The sequence below is a fragment of the Marmota flaviventris genome, chromosome 9, assembly GCF_047511675.1.
Source record: "Marmota flaviventris isolate mMarFla1 chromosome 9, mMarFla1.hap1, whole genome shotgun sequence".
Lineage (NCBI taxonomy): Eukaryota > Metazoa > Chordata > Mammalia > Rodentia > Sciuridae > Marmota > Marmota flaviventris.
The window spans coordinates 14,786,111-14,802,349 of record NC_092506.1 but is presented as its reverse complement, the minus strand read 5'-3'; the positions used below and the strand labels follow the sequence as shown (position 1 = coordinate 14,802,349).

Genomic DNA, 16,239 nt, shown 5'->3' with positions numbered 1-16,239 from the left:
TAGAAGCGTGGCGCCGCGGAGGCGATAGAACTCAGCGCACAGGATCCCCCAAGGTTGGGAGGGGGCTGGGATGGAGTGGACCGGAGAGCCGCTCCCGCCTCCTAGTGGCCAGGAAAGGGTTAAGTCGGCAAGCCAGGCAGCGAGGGAGGAGCCTGCGAGTGCGGGAAGGCGAGGAGGGTGGTTGGGAAGCGCTTCTTCGCTGTCCCCACTCTCCCTCGGCGAGCAGCTGGGGCGCGCGGACCGACGGACTGACGGGCCCCGGTGCCAGCCGCGCGGCTGGGAGGGTGCGGGCACAGAGCGTCGCGGGCCAGCCCCAGCCCTCCGCAGCCCGTCGTGCCCCGCCCCGTCCCGTCGGGGCCGATGGCTCCTCCCGAGGCCCGCAGCCCGGGGGGCGCAGGGTAGAGCGCCGCGGCCGGGCCACGCAGCCTCGGGACTCCCGGGCCCCCCCGGAGCCCCGCGGAGTCCCCGCCGTCCGTCCGGCGGGCTCAGGGAGCGAGTGGGAGCGCCCTCCCCCCGCCGCCCCTCCCCCGAGCGTCGAGACAAGATGCTGCCCGGGCTCAGGCGCCTGCTGCAAGGTAGGGACCCCCGCCGGCGGGAGAGCGGGGTTAACCTGGAGAGGCGAGCCGGACGCCCCTTTCCCGGGCGCGAGGGTGGGGCAGTGGGTGGCTCTGGGAGGGGGAAGAGCTCCCGGCCCCGGCCGCGCCTCCGTCCCCGAGGCTGCCCGCAGGAGGAGGGCACCCGGCTCGGAGGCTGCCGGAGTGTGCCGGAGCTCGTGACCGAGAGCGGACGCGAGGGGCAAGCGCGCCGGGCCGAGGCGGGGAGGGAGGCTCAGGTTCCGCTGTCCCGGCTCCACCTGCTCCCGGAACGCTGAGGACTCGGGCGGCCGGGGAAGCGCCGACTCAGCAACTCGTGCCCGGTGCCTCAGCACTTTGCAGTCACCTGGGAGGACGAGCGATGTGGGTAGGGGGCTGCCTGGGAAGGGGGGCGCAGAGGGAATCCCCAAGGGCCCTCCCTGGTAGGACAGATGGACGGGCTAGAAAGAGGACAGTTCCGTGGTTTGAGTGACAGGCAAGGGTGTGGACCGGAGATTGGGGGTGGGGTGGGGAAGGGGTCCGAGGGGGAAGGCTAGGGAAGGAAAGTCAAAGATGGAGAAAAGTGGTTAGGGAAGTCGGAGGAGAGGAGGGAATGGGGGAGAGGAAGGAGGAGGAATAAAGGTTAGAGGGGAGAGCTTCCAGGGACCGGGGATCCAGAGCAAGACCGAGGAAGAGGAAGGGCAGGGGAGACCAGAACAGGGCAAGAGGTGAAGAGAACACTATGGACAGGCACCTAGAATCAGGGGTGGAGATAACGGAAAAAGAATGAGGACTGGTGCCCTGGAAACCGGAATGGGAATGGGAAGATCAGAAACGTGAGCACACTGGGGACAGTGGATAGGGACAGAACCAGGGGAAGATGGTCAAGGATGAGCTCCAGGCTTGGGGACCAACCGGAAACTGTAGATGGGAGAGGGGCTGGGGTAGATCTGGATGCAGAGAGGGCTGGAGAGGGAAGAGGAGAAGGAAAAGAAAGGGGTGGGAGAGAGGGCCCAGCGGGAGGGGGTGGCTGCCCAGGGATGAGACAAAGAGGCTCTGGAAACCACTTCCACGTGGAAGCCCTCCATTCCCAAGGAGCCTGCCTGTCACACATCCCTTCTATCAGGGAGTGGCTGGTGGGTCAGACCCAGGACTGAGCTCAGGGGCTGGGGGCAGCTGTGAGGAAGACGGGGTAAGGACCTCCCAGAGGGGAGGCAGCCTCCTAGGGTGGGCACCCGGGCAGGCTTGGTGCTGCCATTTATATCTCCGAGCCCCGACGTCGCATGCTGCCACTGACAGTGGCTGCTTATTTTGGGGTGTTACATTCTGACAGAGTGAGAAGCTGTTTGCAGCAGCTCTCAACCTCCAGTCACCAGAGGCATCCGTGCCTCCCCAGGCCCTTCCCTGGCATCACCCCACCTCCATCCTGCTCCCAGTCTCTACCTCTTGGGACCCTGCCCCCTGGGCATCTGCATGGCAGGCCTAGCCTTTCCCGAAAGCAGCATGTTGGGTGTGGAGATGGGGCTTCCGTCCTGACCCTGTGCCACTCCTTCCAGAGCCAGAGGCCTGCCTGTTTCCTGGGACCACTCTGTGCGGGCAACCGTGCATTGGCACCCTGGCTCCTGCCCTCCACCCAGGTCCACCTGCCTGCTCCTTAAGTTCCTGCATGAGGGCCTCTGGCCTAAAGGATGGCCCAGGCGGGAACTTGTCTCAGAGCCTAGGCATCCGAGGTCAGAAAGCCCAGAGTCCTTGACAACGGCCCCTAAGTGAATGGATACTTTTTGGCTTGGGCACCTCGGGATCAATAACTGTGTTCTGGCCTTCCTCTGCTTTCCTTGCCGGACAGTTCTGGCCTTATCTCTGGACAATGGTCATCACTTCTTGACTCCCACATGTGTGGTCCCCTAAAACAACCACGGCTAGGAGCCCAGGAGAAAAAACTACAAAGAGCCTGGGCCCCTTCCTTGCCTTGACCCTAAACAGCCAAACAGCCAACATTATGACCAGTCCAGACCTGGGCACCTGGGCACAGCCTCTGTCCTCCCTGTCCCTCAAGGGCACTGTCTCTCCTACCCAGGGCTGGTTTCTGTGGATATTATTGAGGAAGGGGGCTCCTAGAGAGAGGTCAGGGAGTCTGTCCTAACATGGGTTTGACACCCTGCCTTGCGGGGGGGGGGGGGGGCTGTACTAACTGCATGACCTGAGGCCCCTCCTTCTTCGAGCTGGGGGTCCTGGCAGCATTGACCTCACAGGGGACTGTGTCGGGTTGCCTCCTTTGGGGAAAGAAGTTAGCACATACAAGCACAGTGTCCGGAACACAGTAGGGGCTTCTTATCAGATGGCTTCCTCCCTTCCGTGCTCCACACTCCCCTGCAGCTCGGGCTCACCTGCCTATAGAGGGAGCCCTGAGCAGAGGGTGAAGGGGACGGTGAGAAAGGGCTTTCCTCTGTGTGTAAGGTGGCAGGGCGACATGAAGGCATGGGCTGCCCGCTCTGAACCAGCCCCTCCTCTCCCCAGCCTTCAACTGTGAAATGGGGGTGGGGGTTTGCTCTGGAGGGCCGCCAGGTATCCCCCCTTCCAGCCCAACACATTGTGCATCTCGGCCGGGTCTCTGCCAGGGATCCACAAAATGGGGGCCAGGAGTGGAGCCGTGGTCCTCAGAGAAGAGGCAGCAGTGAGGACCTGAGGGAAGGGTAGTGGGGAAGAGGCGGGAGAATCAGGGGCGGGGAGGGAAGGAAGAGGCCCACACTGGGCAGGACAGGGGTGGGAGGAAGCCCCCAGCTCTGCCCTGAGTGCCCCCTCCAGCTCTGCCCTGAGTGCCGCCTCTAGCCCAGCCTGGGGCAGAGGGAGCCGGAGCCCCCCACCTTCCCCTCCTCCTCCTCCTCGCCTCCAGTGAGCGCCGCAGCCTGAATTATGGATGAGGCTCCTTGGGTTACGCTGCTTTTGCACGGCAGCAGCAGCGAGGGCCAGAAATGGCAACAGAGTCACTGTTACGCAGCAGCTGTCACGGAGGGGCCCCCAGCTCAGGGTCCCTCCTCAAGGAACCTGCAGGGAATACCATCGCAGGCTGGGGGAGGTGGGCGGTGGTGGGGGGAGACCTGGGGACAATAGGGAGGCTGTTGGAAGAGAGAAGAGCCTCAAGAGAGAGCAGGGGAGTCTGGATACTAAGGGTGAGTGGGGCCCTTGCCAGTCCCTGCCCAGCGGGACTCAACTCTGGAAGACACCTGGTGCCTGGAAGAGGAGGAACTGACCCCCGGGGTCATCTTGGAGTGCACATCTCTCCTGGGATAGCAGTTAGTCCCAGAGGCTGGAGGAAGAGCTCCGTAATCCCCCAGAGAGCCGGTGGCCACTAGGGCTCACATTCTTGTGAGCCTGTGGATAAGGGGTGGGATTAAGGGATCAGAAAAGGATTGGGTTTCCTTTGGTGTCAAGTCCTTGGGGAGGCAGAGCTCAGAGGGTAACTGACAGGAAAGGAAGTGTCCTGGCTGGGGCATCAGGAGAATCCTTTATTCTGATCCTTGCCTGGCACCACTTTTCTGTGTGACCTTGGGCAAGTTGCTTGCCCTCTCTGAGCCCCAGCTGTCACCTCTGTTGAACAAATGATCGTACCAGATGAACCTGGAGGACTTAGGCAGCTCTGAAAATGTCCAATTTGAAGCCCTAAACCTCAGTGCTCAGGAAACCTACCGTGGGTCCCCCATTGTGCTCCCACACCCCACCCCTGCGTGGTACAGATGAGGGGTGAGAGACATGCTCCTCCGCCCCACGTGGCTTTGAAAAACTCGGGAGGAGAAAGTAATCGTGAAACGCCGCACGGGGGAGGGGTGAGAAGGGCCGAGAAACGCGGAGGTGGTGTGAACGAATGGAACAGCCGCGCTGTGTCACTGAGTATTACATCACACCCAGCCTACACACGCACGGGGCCCGGCACTCACACACACGCGGGGGACAGCCAGCGCACGCTCGCACGCTCGCACGCACCGCGCAGCGCAGGGAGGGGCCCGGGACAGGGCGATGGGGCCTGGGTTCCTGGGTTGGTGCTGGGAGGCCCCAGAGAGCCAGCAGCCCGGACCTCCAGGACCACCAGGCGCTGGGCATTGGGTCCCGAATCTGCGCCAGTGTGCTGCCCTGGGGAGGAGACCCCCCAGCACCTGTGACAGCAAGGCCATATTCAGGGCCTGCCGGTGCCATGTGCGAACACCTGGCTCACAGCACTTCACGTAGTAAGCACCTGGCTCCGGGTTTCCCAGAAGCACACACACATGCACGCATCCACACACAGCCACCTCCGGAGTGTGACATCGGCACAAAACAACCTCCTAGGTGTGCAGTTCACAGCCCTGGAGGCCTCACCCTCAGTCACCCACCCCTGAGCCTCTCCTGGGGTCTCTGGATCCACACAGAGCCCCAGGATCTCAGGTCCTTGGGCCCAAGAACCAGGTCTGCCTCCCCTGAGCCTTTGAAGGCCTGGGACACTGCTTGAAGCCAAGGGTGCTCCGTTGCTGTGGCCCAGGGACTGAGGCCTGGCTGTGGGAGGCTGGGCTGTCCTCCCTCCAGGCAAGGCTGCCAGAAGAAAGTCCCAGGAGCTATCTGTGGGAAGCACATGCAGGGGAGAGGTCAAGCTGGCTCCAGCCAGAACTTTAATGTGCTCTAGTTCCTGCGGGTGGACAGGGATGGAGGAGCCTGCCCAGCCTTGCTGGAGCCCAGACACACAGGCCCCTGCACTGGACCCTCCAGTCCTTAGGCTAACTCCATGCATCTCCTTCTCTATCTACATGGTAAGAAGGGTGGACCATACCCAATCTTCAAACATTACTTTAGGAAAAAAATTAAAACTTTTTTAAAGTGACTTTGAACGAGAAGAGCCCGAGATGCAGAACGCAGATTTCCGGGCTGCCACACTCAGAGTTTGGATTCTGCATTCTTTTGGGGAGGACAGCTGATCCTGGTGCATGTGCCTGGTGGCCCTGGGTAGACCCATTGGTCCCTATGGTCCCTCCTGGAGTGTAGAGGCTCTGCTTCCTCCCAGGTAAAACAGCAGGAAGGTGAGGGAGGACTTTGGTCACTGGGTTCAGCAAGGCTGGGCCTCAGGAACGCTGTGCACAGGCCTTAGACTCACAGAGTCTTCAGTTAGTTCTAGTCATTCTCAAGTGGTTGGTTTTTCTCCCCAGGGGACATTTGGCAATGTCTGGAGACATTTCGGTTGTCACAACTGGGGGCAGGGTGCTGCTGGCATCTAGTGGATAGAAGACAGAGCGACTGCTGAACACCCTACATAGGACTGCCCCCACAACAAAGGACTCCCGGCCCACTGTGGACCCTGGGGTGGTGCAGCTCTCACAGTTAGTCTTTTGACATTAATCTCTCAACAAGGTCAAACATGCGGCGGTGAAAGCAGACTAGAATGAAAAGACATGTGATCATCAAACAACTTTATATGCATGGAGGTGCTTCCTACAATGCCTCTTGGTGTTATGTTTTAATATACCTCAAAAAGAAGGTTTGCAGCCTTACCGGGTGGCACACACACCTAGAATCCTAGCTATGCTGGAGGTTGAGATAGGAAGATTGCAAGTTTGAGGCCAGCCTAGGCAACTTAGCCAGACCCTGTCGCAAAATTACACACACACACACACACACACACACAGTAATGGGGATTTGAAACCCATTGGATCCACTCAACCACTGAGCCATATCCCCAGCCCTTTTTATATTTTATTTAGAGACAGGGCCTCACTAAGTTGCTTAGGGCCTCACTAAATTGCTGAGGTTGGCTTTGAACTGGCAATCCTCCTGTCTCAGCCTCCCAAGTCACTGGGATTACAGGTGCGCGACACCGCACCCAGCTAAAACAATCATTTTAAAAAATGAAAAGGGCCGGGGGTGCAGCTCAGTGGTAGAGCACCTTGGGTTGAATCCCCAGTGCCAATAAATAAACAAACAAACAAACAAATAAATAAAAGTTTGCAAGCCTCAAAGGAGCCTCAAGAATGAAGCGGCCAGGCCTCTGCAGACTCTGAGGGGCATCCAGAAGCCCCTGCCTGACGTCTTGGGCGGGTGGGCGCGGCCCCTGGGCCTCCAGCCAGCCCTCACTGGCCTCTCCCCGCAGGTCCTGCCTCAGCCTGCCTGCTGCTGCTGCTCCTGGCCCTGCCCCCCGCAGCCCCCAGCTGCCCCATGCTCTGTACCTGCTACTCGTCGCCGCCCACCGTGAGCTGCCAGGCCAACAACTTCTCCTCGGTGCCGCTGTCCCTGCCGCCCAGCACGCAGCGACTCTTCCTCCAGAACAACCTCATCCGCACCCTGCGGCCCGGCACCTTCGGGCCCAACCTGCTCACCCTGTGGCTCTTCTCCAACAACCTCTCCACCATCTACCCGGGCACCTTCCGCCACCTGCAGGCCCTGGAGGAGCTGGACCTCGGTGACAACCGGCACCTGCGCTCCCTGGAGCCTGACACCTTCCAGGGCCTGGAGCGGCTGCAGTCACTGCATCTGTACCGCTGCCAGCTCAGCAGCCTGCCCGGGAACATCTTCCGAGGCCTGGTCAGCCTGCAGTACCTCTACCTCCAGGAGAACAGCCTGCTCCACCTCCAGGTGAGCGCCCCGCCACCCCCCCCCCCCAGCCCTGTCCCGGGGCCTCCAGTCCCTCCTCTCTCCCAAGCCAGCTTCCTGCCTCAGAGTCTCCACGTCTCTCTTTCTCTGCCCCTTTTCTAAGTTTCTGTCCCCCTCACATTCTCAGGGTCTTTCATCTCTTCTGTCTGCCTGCCTCAGTGTGGGTCCCTGTGTGCCCCTCTAGCACCCCAGCCCCCACCTGTCTTCACCTGCCTTTGCCTGTCCCTTCCCGGCCCTCTCTGCCTCTTTCCCTGACTTGCCTTCCCCATCTGTCTGCCTCTGCCTCTTCTGTCTGTCTCCCTTCACACACCCACTCTGCACACTCCCCCATGTCTGTCTGGGTGTGTGGATGTGTCTTTCTGTGATCTCTGCTTTCCCCGCGTTTGCCTTCAGGGGACTGTGCCTTGCGCCAGGCACCCCAGCCCAAAGGGCTCTGTGGTTGCTCTTCTCATCCACCCCCAGGCCCTCCCACAGCACAGGCAAGTGGGGCCAGAGGGCAGAGCACTGCTCTGAGGTCCCAAAGAAGGGCCCACTCTGTCCAGCTCCCTGGATAATAGGACATGGACCGCCCTGCCCTCTCGGGCTTTCTGTTTCCACACCTTTCCTCTCAGTGCAAGGGAGGACAGAACAAAGGGTGAAACGCTGTTACACTCTTACCCAGCCGGAAAAGGAGGCTCTGAAAGCTAAAGGAGTAACAGCAATTGTTATTTATTGTTATTATTATTGATCTAATTGTTGTTTATTGTTGTTGTTATGCTGAGCGCCTGACAGTCAGATCCTCCGGGTCTGTTTCCCTGGGAAGCAATAACACACCCTCCAAACCACAGGAGAAGGAAACCTTCCCTGGCTATGCAGCCTCTGGCTGGAAGGGGACAAGGTACCCCCTTCTCCCCCTCCCCACTTAAGCCTGGCAGGCAGGCACCTCCCCCTCCCACCCCAGGGCTGGCTAGATAGTCACCAGTCTGCTGGCTGGAAAACCAGGTCTTCATCGCTGAGGCTCATGATAATAGCAATTGCAATAATAATCTAACAAGCATTTGTCAAGTACCCACAGTGTGCTAGGTGCTGAGAATACAGTGGTGGACAGAACAGTCCCTGCCTTCACAGAGAGAGCATTTTTATGGGGAGGAAGAGAAGTAAAATGCATAGTGTGCTGGGAAAATGGCTTGTGCTAGTGCGGAAATCATGAGCAGCCGTCGGCACTCAGAGGGTGAGCACTTGACCCAGGTCAACCCTGCCATTCACAAGGGGGTAACATATTTCAACCTGGGCCTCAGTTTTCCCACCTGTAAATCAGGGGTAGCACAAGCACCCATCTCCTAGGGATTTCATAAGAATTAAATGCATGAATAATTTGTAAGGCACTTAGAATAGTGCTTGGCATACTGTAAGCACTATATAAATGCTTGTTAAAATACTATTTTAAGAAAGAGGAAGGAGCCTTATTTAACACTGGTCTTGGTGAGTTGCCCCAACCTGAACCTCATCCTGGGGATTTAGGTCAAAGTCAAGGACTATACTAAGGCCATGGGTGGGTTCCAGAACACCCCCTCCTTCTTCTTCCTAACGTTTCCCAGAACCACATGGTTTACAAGGTGCTCCTGACCACCTCAGCTCACTCCCACGACCCTGTTGGGGGCTTGTCTTCACTGTTTCATTTAAATTTTTTGTAGTGGTAGAGGGACAGAATGCCTTTATTATATTCGTTTATTTTTATTTGGTGCTGAGGACCCAACCCAGGGCCTCCCACATGGGAGGCAAGTGCTCTGCCCCTGAGCTACAGCCCCAGCCCTCACCTCACCGTTAACAGTGACAAAGCGGAGGCCAGGGATCCCCAGGACTTTGTAGAGATGTAATCACCTCTAAACACAAATCTCTTATCCATGGTCCTTGTGACTGGGGGCTCCCTGTTCTCACCATCACACTAGCTTTACAGCAGCCTGGCCGCAGGGACAGTTAGGGACACAGGGGACGCGGGATGGAAGTTCCTGAGGCTACACAGTCAGAGGAGTTGCCACTTGAGCTGTACAGGCTGACTGCACTTCAGGGGGATGGTACCCCAAAGTACAGTTGAGTGGGCTTGTTTTTGAAAACCCACACAATGCTGGGCACGGTGGCGCACGCCTGTGATTCCAGCGGAGGCTGAGGCAGGAGGATGGCAAGTTCAAAGCCAGCCTCAGCAAAAGCAAGGAGCTAAGCAACTCAGTGAGCCCCTGTCTCTAAATAAAATGCAAAATAGAGCTAGGTATGTGGCCCAGTGGTTGAGTGCAATTCCTGCAATTCCTGAGTTCAATTCCTGGTACCCCCACCCCCCAAAAAAAAGGGAAAACCCACACTTTGGAGTGTGCCAAACCCACGTTCCAGTCCCAGCTCCTGAACGACTTTGGACAAATCCCCTCACCTCTCAGTCACCATTTCCCTGCTTCTAAGTTGGCAGTCAGGACGTACTTACTACTTATCTCAGTTTTGTGAGGATGAAGTGGAAGCCGTCAGTACAGAGCCACCCGCCAAAGACACTATCCTTTTCACTACAGGTTGAGCACCCTGTATCCAAATTGCTTGGGGACCAGGAGCGTTTCAGATTTCAGACTGTTTTGGATTTGGGACTATTTGCATATACATAATGAGATATCTTGGGGATGGGACCAGAGTCTGAGCACAAAATTCATTTACGTTTCATATATGCCTAGACACATAAGCTGAAGGTAATTTTATACAACATTTAAATAAATTTGCACATGAAACAAAATTTGTTTTGTTTTGTTTTGTGGGATTGAACCCACGGGCGCTCTACCACTGAACTAGAGCTGCAGCCCTTTTGATTGTTTTATTTTGAGACAGGGTCTCTCTAAGTTACCCAGGCTGGTGCCGGGAACTTGAAATCCTCTTGCCTGACCTTCTCTGGGATTGCAGGTGTGCACTGTCACACCCACAAGGAACAAAGTTTCATGGTGTGGAATTTTCCACTGTGGCATCATGTCCGTGTGGCCAAACTTTCAGATTTTGTAGCATTTCTGAGTTTAGATTTTCTGATGAGGGTGCTCAACCTGTATTTTCGTTACTCCTGCTACTCCTGGTACTCAACCACTCCTGCAGAGCTCTCCGTCTCCTTCCTTACTCATACATATTAGTTGTTCATTGTCTAACCTCAGACGAGTTGTTTCCCCTCTCTGAACCTCAGTTTCCTCATCTGGAATAAGAAAAACAATACCTTCCACCAAGAGTGGATGGACTGAATAAAGGAGTGAGTGTCCGTAAAACATAGTGTAGTGCTGAATAAATTATGTTAATATGAACGATCCTCCACGGAGTTGCAGGACAAGACAGTAGTCTGGGCCTGGGGTCAGCAAAGGCCCAGACAGAGGGGACCGCAGGTGGCACTGGGGAGAGCACTTGTTCTGCACATCCCTGGCATGCAGGGTACAGGGCATCACGGGAAGGAAGCACTTCACACCTGGCCCTTTATAGAGGCAGAAAGAGACAGCCTCTGCCTGTGACCTGCCTGCCTGGTGGGAACTAGGCTGGGAGATGCCACAGGCAGGTGAGGAAACCCGTGGGCTGAGGTGAGATCCACAGGGGCAGGTGTGACCCAAGATGGAGCTGGGCCTACCCGAGAAGGGAGGCTTGGAGGAGGCTACCAAAGGGGACCACAGCTTTTCAGGATGTGGCAGGTAGACACGGAAATGGGGTGGGGTGGAGGAACTCACAGATGGTCCGCTGTGGGCCAGGCACGGAGCCAGAGGAGTTCATTCAACAACAGATATTTACTGAGCACCTACTACATGCCAGGCAGTGTGCAGGGGTGCCAGGGATTCGGGGAGTGAACAAAACAATGTCCCTGCTCTGCTGGAGACTATTTCCTGTGGGAGGGTAGCCAGAAAATGATAGAGAGTTTATTCTTCCTTTCTCTGTGTGTGGGGGAGAAGGGGTGCTGGGAAATTGAACCTGGGGCTTCAGGCAGTGGCTAGGCAAGCACTCTACCTTCGAGCCACTTCCCAGACCTCGTTCTTCGAGCCATAGCAGCAGCCTGCACAGTGCTTAAGAGCAATCTTTGCACTCAGGCAAGTCTGAGTTTGAATCAATCCCAGCCTCACTTCCCATTTGCTGAGTGGTTTGGGGTAAGTTACTTAACCACTCTGAACCCCCCTGAGGTGGGGGAGGTGTTGTGATGATTAAAGGCAAGAGACTACTTTAAAGGGGCTCAGGTTGATGTCTGGCCCAGCATGAGTACTCGTTGAATAGTAGCTTTCATTTAACTGTTGGCAGCAAGGACACCAACGGAGCCTCAGCAAAACTAAGGCACCAGTCTCAGGTCACCAGCTGGCAAGGGACATAGTGTAGAACTGGCCCAGGTCTGCTCGGCCCCAGAGTGCAGTTGTTCAGAGCCCGATCCCAGGAGTTCGTGTCCACGTACACTCAGTGTGAGCTGTTGGGCTCTGGGCAAGTTGCTTCTGTCTCTGAGCCTCCCCCTCCTAGCCTGTGAAGTGGAGGTAATCATCATATCCGCCTCACAAGGTTGTGGTGATGCAGTTACGACCTAGGCTATGTGCAGCACAGAGCTTAGCACAGAGCTTGGCACACGGCGGGAGCCCAGCAACTCATCTGCCTGAGGCTGCTGACGCCGATGATGACGATGATGCCCACCATAGACTGGTGAGCACCATGAGCGGGGGTGCCTGGCACAGAGGAGGCACTCAAAACAGCTTTGCTGAATGAGTGAGGTACATTTCAGGACTCGCCAACTCATAAATAGCAGATGAGAATGGGACCGTAAAGATCAAGTACCCTGAAAGTCATTTGTTTCAGATGAAAAAAAGAAAAAAAAAAAAAAAACAACTGAGGCCCAGAGAGGTGCCTGGAGCTATCCAAGGTCACACAGCCTAGCAGCTAATGTGATTAGTGCCAGGAGCTGGAAGGCTGGAGGGAAGCAAGGTTAAGAAGAGGGAAGGCTGTCCAGGGAAGGGAGGGGGCAGGGATCCTGCCTTAAGATTCCAAATGGATGCAGAAAGCTGTGAACTGGCCAGTGGGGAGGTGAGGGAAATGTGGTTTTTGAAATGGAAGAGGATGACTTTAGCAGACACTCTCAGCCCAGAGGGAGGGGCGATAGAGAGGGTGATGGGGGAGGGCCTGGGCTGTGAAAGTCAAGAGCTTATTAATGCACAGAGAACCGTTTTAACGGTGGAGAGAGGAAGGACCGGATTTGAGAGCTGCAGCCGAGGAAGTGGCAACGGGATTTGGCAACAACTTGGATGGGGGAAGGGGGGATGGACCCCAGGGCTGAGGCTCAGGGAGGGGAGGGCAGGACTGTGCAGAGAGACAAAGAGGAGAAGAGCCTGGAATGGAAAATCAGGACTGTGGTCCCTGAACACATGGTCTTCCCTGCCTGACCTTCCCAAGTCCCCAAAGTGCTGATTACCCCCGCTCCTAACCTGCCCTCTCCCATATTGATCCTCTGACCGTACATCTCTGGGTGTGTCCTAGTCTTGCTGACGCTCCATGAAAAAGAGAAACCCTAAATAAGTGAGGGGAAGACACTCCGAGTCCACCCTGGAGGAGGACAGGGGACAAGCAAGGCTGGAGCTAGGCAGGTGCAGGAGCCAGCTGAGGACCCGAATGGGGACTGGGGCTGGGCAGTGGCATCAGGGGGCGGAGAACGCTGGTGTCTGAGGCAGCGAGAAGGTTGAGGGGGACGGATCTCAATGTGGCCAAGAGGAGGGCTCTTGGCAGGCTCAGTTCCTGTGGCAGAGAGGGCGGAAGCCAGATGGGAGGGGGTGAGAACGCGCAGGAGCAGGGAGGTGGAGCTGGGGGTGGGGGCTGCGAGGCAGTGCCCTCCCCCACCTGAGGCCTCCCACCAGGCTCCTGGGTGGTGTGGACAGGGGATGTCCTCCCCAGGCAGTAGAGGGAGGAGAGCCACAGTCAGGGACCAGGACCCCAGCTGAGCTGTCATGAGAAGGGAGGATGCTTATGTCCCTGAGAGAAGCAGACCTGCTGGGACCTGCTAACCACAGTGATGCTGATGCTGGGGTTCTAGCTGCTTCTCCAATGAGCCCTTCATCTCCCTGGACCTCGGTGCCCTCCCCTGTAAAAAGTGGGTTGTGCTAGTGGATCTTAAAATTAAAATACTAGCTCCCAGATAAGCTGATCCTCAGAATTCCCTGATGAGGGGGTTAAAACGCAGCGTCCAATGGTCCCCACCCCCACTGTAGATCACACCCACACCTGTTAATTGTGAACTAAATTCTGAATTCCAAGGTCTTTCCAGCACTCACATGACTCCCCCACCCCCAGGCAAGTGGGACAGCTTCTCTAAGGGGTCGAGGGTGCAGGGCAAGCAACTCTTTCTTCCCTTCCCCTGTTTCCCCTAGTGGAGGTGGGGTGGAGCTGATGCCTGGTCCCCTGAATCACCCAGCCTAGCCCTGCTTCCCTGATAACCACCAGTTACTGATGGTGGTCCATGACATACCTGCCAGTACTGGACCTCAACAGTGTGGTAACTTTAGCCCTGAGTCCACTGAGAGTTTTTCTCCCTGATGTGCATATTGAGGAAAGTGAGTCTTGATGGGGTTAAATAACTTGTCCAAAATAACTCTGCCAGGAGAAAGGCAAGCTGGGTCGGGAACCAGGGCTCTAACTCCTGAGCCTGTGGGCTCCCTCCTCCCTGGACTGAGTCCCTGGGTACAGGCACTGTGCTCAGCCTTGGGCTCATATGAACTTCAGGTGAATGGTCTTGTTTGATCCTCAGAACAAACTCACCAGGTGGGGTCACTCATCTCCACTTTACAGAAGAGGAGACAGGTTTGGAGACATTGCTGACTTGGCCAGGTTGACAATAATGACTAATGCAGAGAAAGTGTACCATGGGAAACGGTATTCCAAACACCCTAACGTGCTCTGCTTCATTTAGTCCACACTTTACAGATGAGGAAACTGAGGCACAGGGATATCTAGTGACTAGTATAAGGTGGCAGAGTCACTTAGGGACTGATCCAGGATTTGAAACCAGGAAGTCTGGCTCGCCTGTCTCCATACTTAACCAAACCAGAGATGTCCATTCTCCAAGTGTGGTCCTCCAACAGCCGCATCAGCCTCGCCTGGGAACCTGTCAGGATAGACAGATTCCCAGGCAGCACCCAGAGCCCCAGATCTGCCAGATGGGAAGCCCGGGGCGGTGTTCGGGGATCTGCACGGGATACACCCTAAGGGTAAGAGCCGCTGACCTCAACGTTCCCGCTTTTTCCGCTGCAAATAGGTTAGAAGAGGCAGAGTTCCAATCCCGGACTCCGAACCCAAAGGTCCAACCCTTTCCACTCTGCCACAGTGCTCCGCTCCTTCCCTCACCCGGGTCCCCACCTCGCTCAGGACCACTCTCTTCTATTCCCGCCCCCACCCAGGATGACCTGTTCGCGGACCTGGCCAACCTGAGCCACCTCTTCCTCCACGGCAACCGCCTGCGGCTGCTCACAGAGCACGTGTTCCGCGGCCTGGGCAGCCTGGACCGGCTGCTCCTGCACGGGAACCGGCTGCAGGGCGTGCACCGCGCGGCCTTCCGCGGCCTCAGCCGCCTCACCATCCTCTACCTGTTCAACAACAGCCTGGCCTCGCTGCCGGGCGAGGCGCTCGCCGACCTGCCGGCGCTCGAGTTCCTGCGGCTCAACGCCAACCCCTGGGCGTGCGACTGCCGCGCGCGGCCGCTCTGGGCCTGGTTCCAGCGCGCGCGCGTGTCCAGCTCCGACGTGACCTGCGCCACGCCCCCGGAGCGCCAGGGCCGAGACCTGCGCGCGCTGCGCGAGGCCGACTTCCAAGCGTGTCCGCCCGCCGCGCCCACGCGGCCCGGCAGCCGCGCCCGCGACAACAGCTCCTCCAACCACCTGTACGGGGTGGCCGAGGCCGGGGCGCCCCCCGCCGACCCCTCCACGCTCTACCGAGACCTGCCCGCCGAGGACTCGCGGGGGCGCCAGGGCGGAGACGCGCCCACCGAGGACGACTACTGGGTGGGCTACGGGGGCGAGGACCAGCGCGGGGAGCAGACGTGCCCCGGGGCTGCTTGCCAGGCGCCCCCGGACTCCCGCGGCCCCGCGCTGGCGGCCGGGCTCCCCAGCCCCCTGCTTTGCCTCTTGCTGCTGGCGCCCCACCACCTCTGACTGCGGTGCTGAGACTGAAGAGGCCGGTGTTCAGGCCCCTCCCCCGAGCCGCGGCCCGGACCCCGTCCCTGCCCACCCCACCCCGCCAGGCCCTGCAGCCTTCCGGTCCCCTCCCGGCTCCCCGCCTCCTCTGGACCAGGCTGTCGCTCCTGGCCTTCGGCTGCTCTGACTATGGCAGGGTGTGTGGCGGCTCAGCCCTGTTCGCCCTAATTCTAGCCATTAACTCTTCTTCCCCATCCCGAGGCTGGGGTGGGGCACCCCACGCAGCCGCTGACCGCCCTCTCCGGGGCCCACAGTGGACTGGAGAGGGGCTTTTGTCTGCAGAGCATCTTCCACCAGCAGAGCCTTTGGAAGCTCCCCCAGGGGAGCCCCACCCAGGACCCTTTGGAGGGATGCCTCAGTGAGGGCCCCTGCTTATCCTAGTCCCCTCGACCTCCTGACACTGGGGGAACACTTTCTCCTAAGTCTACCCTGGACAATTTTTAGGGCGCCTGGGGAGAGCTTTCCTCTCCACCATGGCCCCTGTGTGGTGAAGATCAAAAGAAGTTGTTTGGGAAAAAAAAATTTATTAAAAAATTCTATTATTTTATCTCCTGTAAGATTTTTTTTGGGGGGGGGGGAGTGGGGGAGCTCAGGATCTCAAAAGTGGGATGAGGGCTGAGAACTGTAAGGATTTCAGGACTGGAGGGCTAGAGAAAAAGAACCACCTTGTGCCATCAAAGAGCTTCCTGCTGGTGGGAGCTGGTGTGTGATCTCTCCCTTTGAGAAGTTGAAGCCTGAGAAAGATTTGTGTAGCACTGAGTCCCAGGGAGTTGAAGTTACAGCCCAGAGTGGGTGGTGATGGCATCTCCTCTCTTTTGTCCAGGAGAAGCAGCAACAACCAACTCTGAGTTGTCTCCAGCCTGGCTAAAGTCTCC

General features: G+C 57.6%; 1 protein-coding gene across 1 annotated transcript; it reads left to right on the top strand.

The window, feature by feature from the left end:
- The first annotated feature begins 243 nt into the window (after positions 1–243).
- Positions 244–15,848, top strand: Rtn4rl2 (reticulon 4 receptor like 2). Its single transcript, XM_027944707.2, has 3 exons — positions 244–575; positions 6,682–7,163; positions 14,573–15,848. The coding sequence occupies exons 1-3, from the start codon at positions 545–547 to the stop codon at positions 15,320–15,322; spliced, it is 1,263 nt and encodes a 420-aa protein (XP_027800508.1). The 5' UTR covers positions 244–544; the 3' UTR covers positions 15,323–15,848.
- Positions 15,849–16,239: the final 391 nt, after the last annotated feature.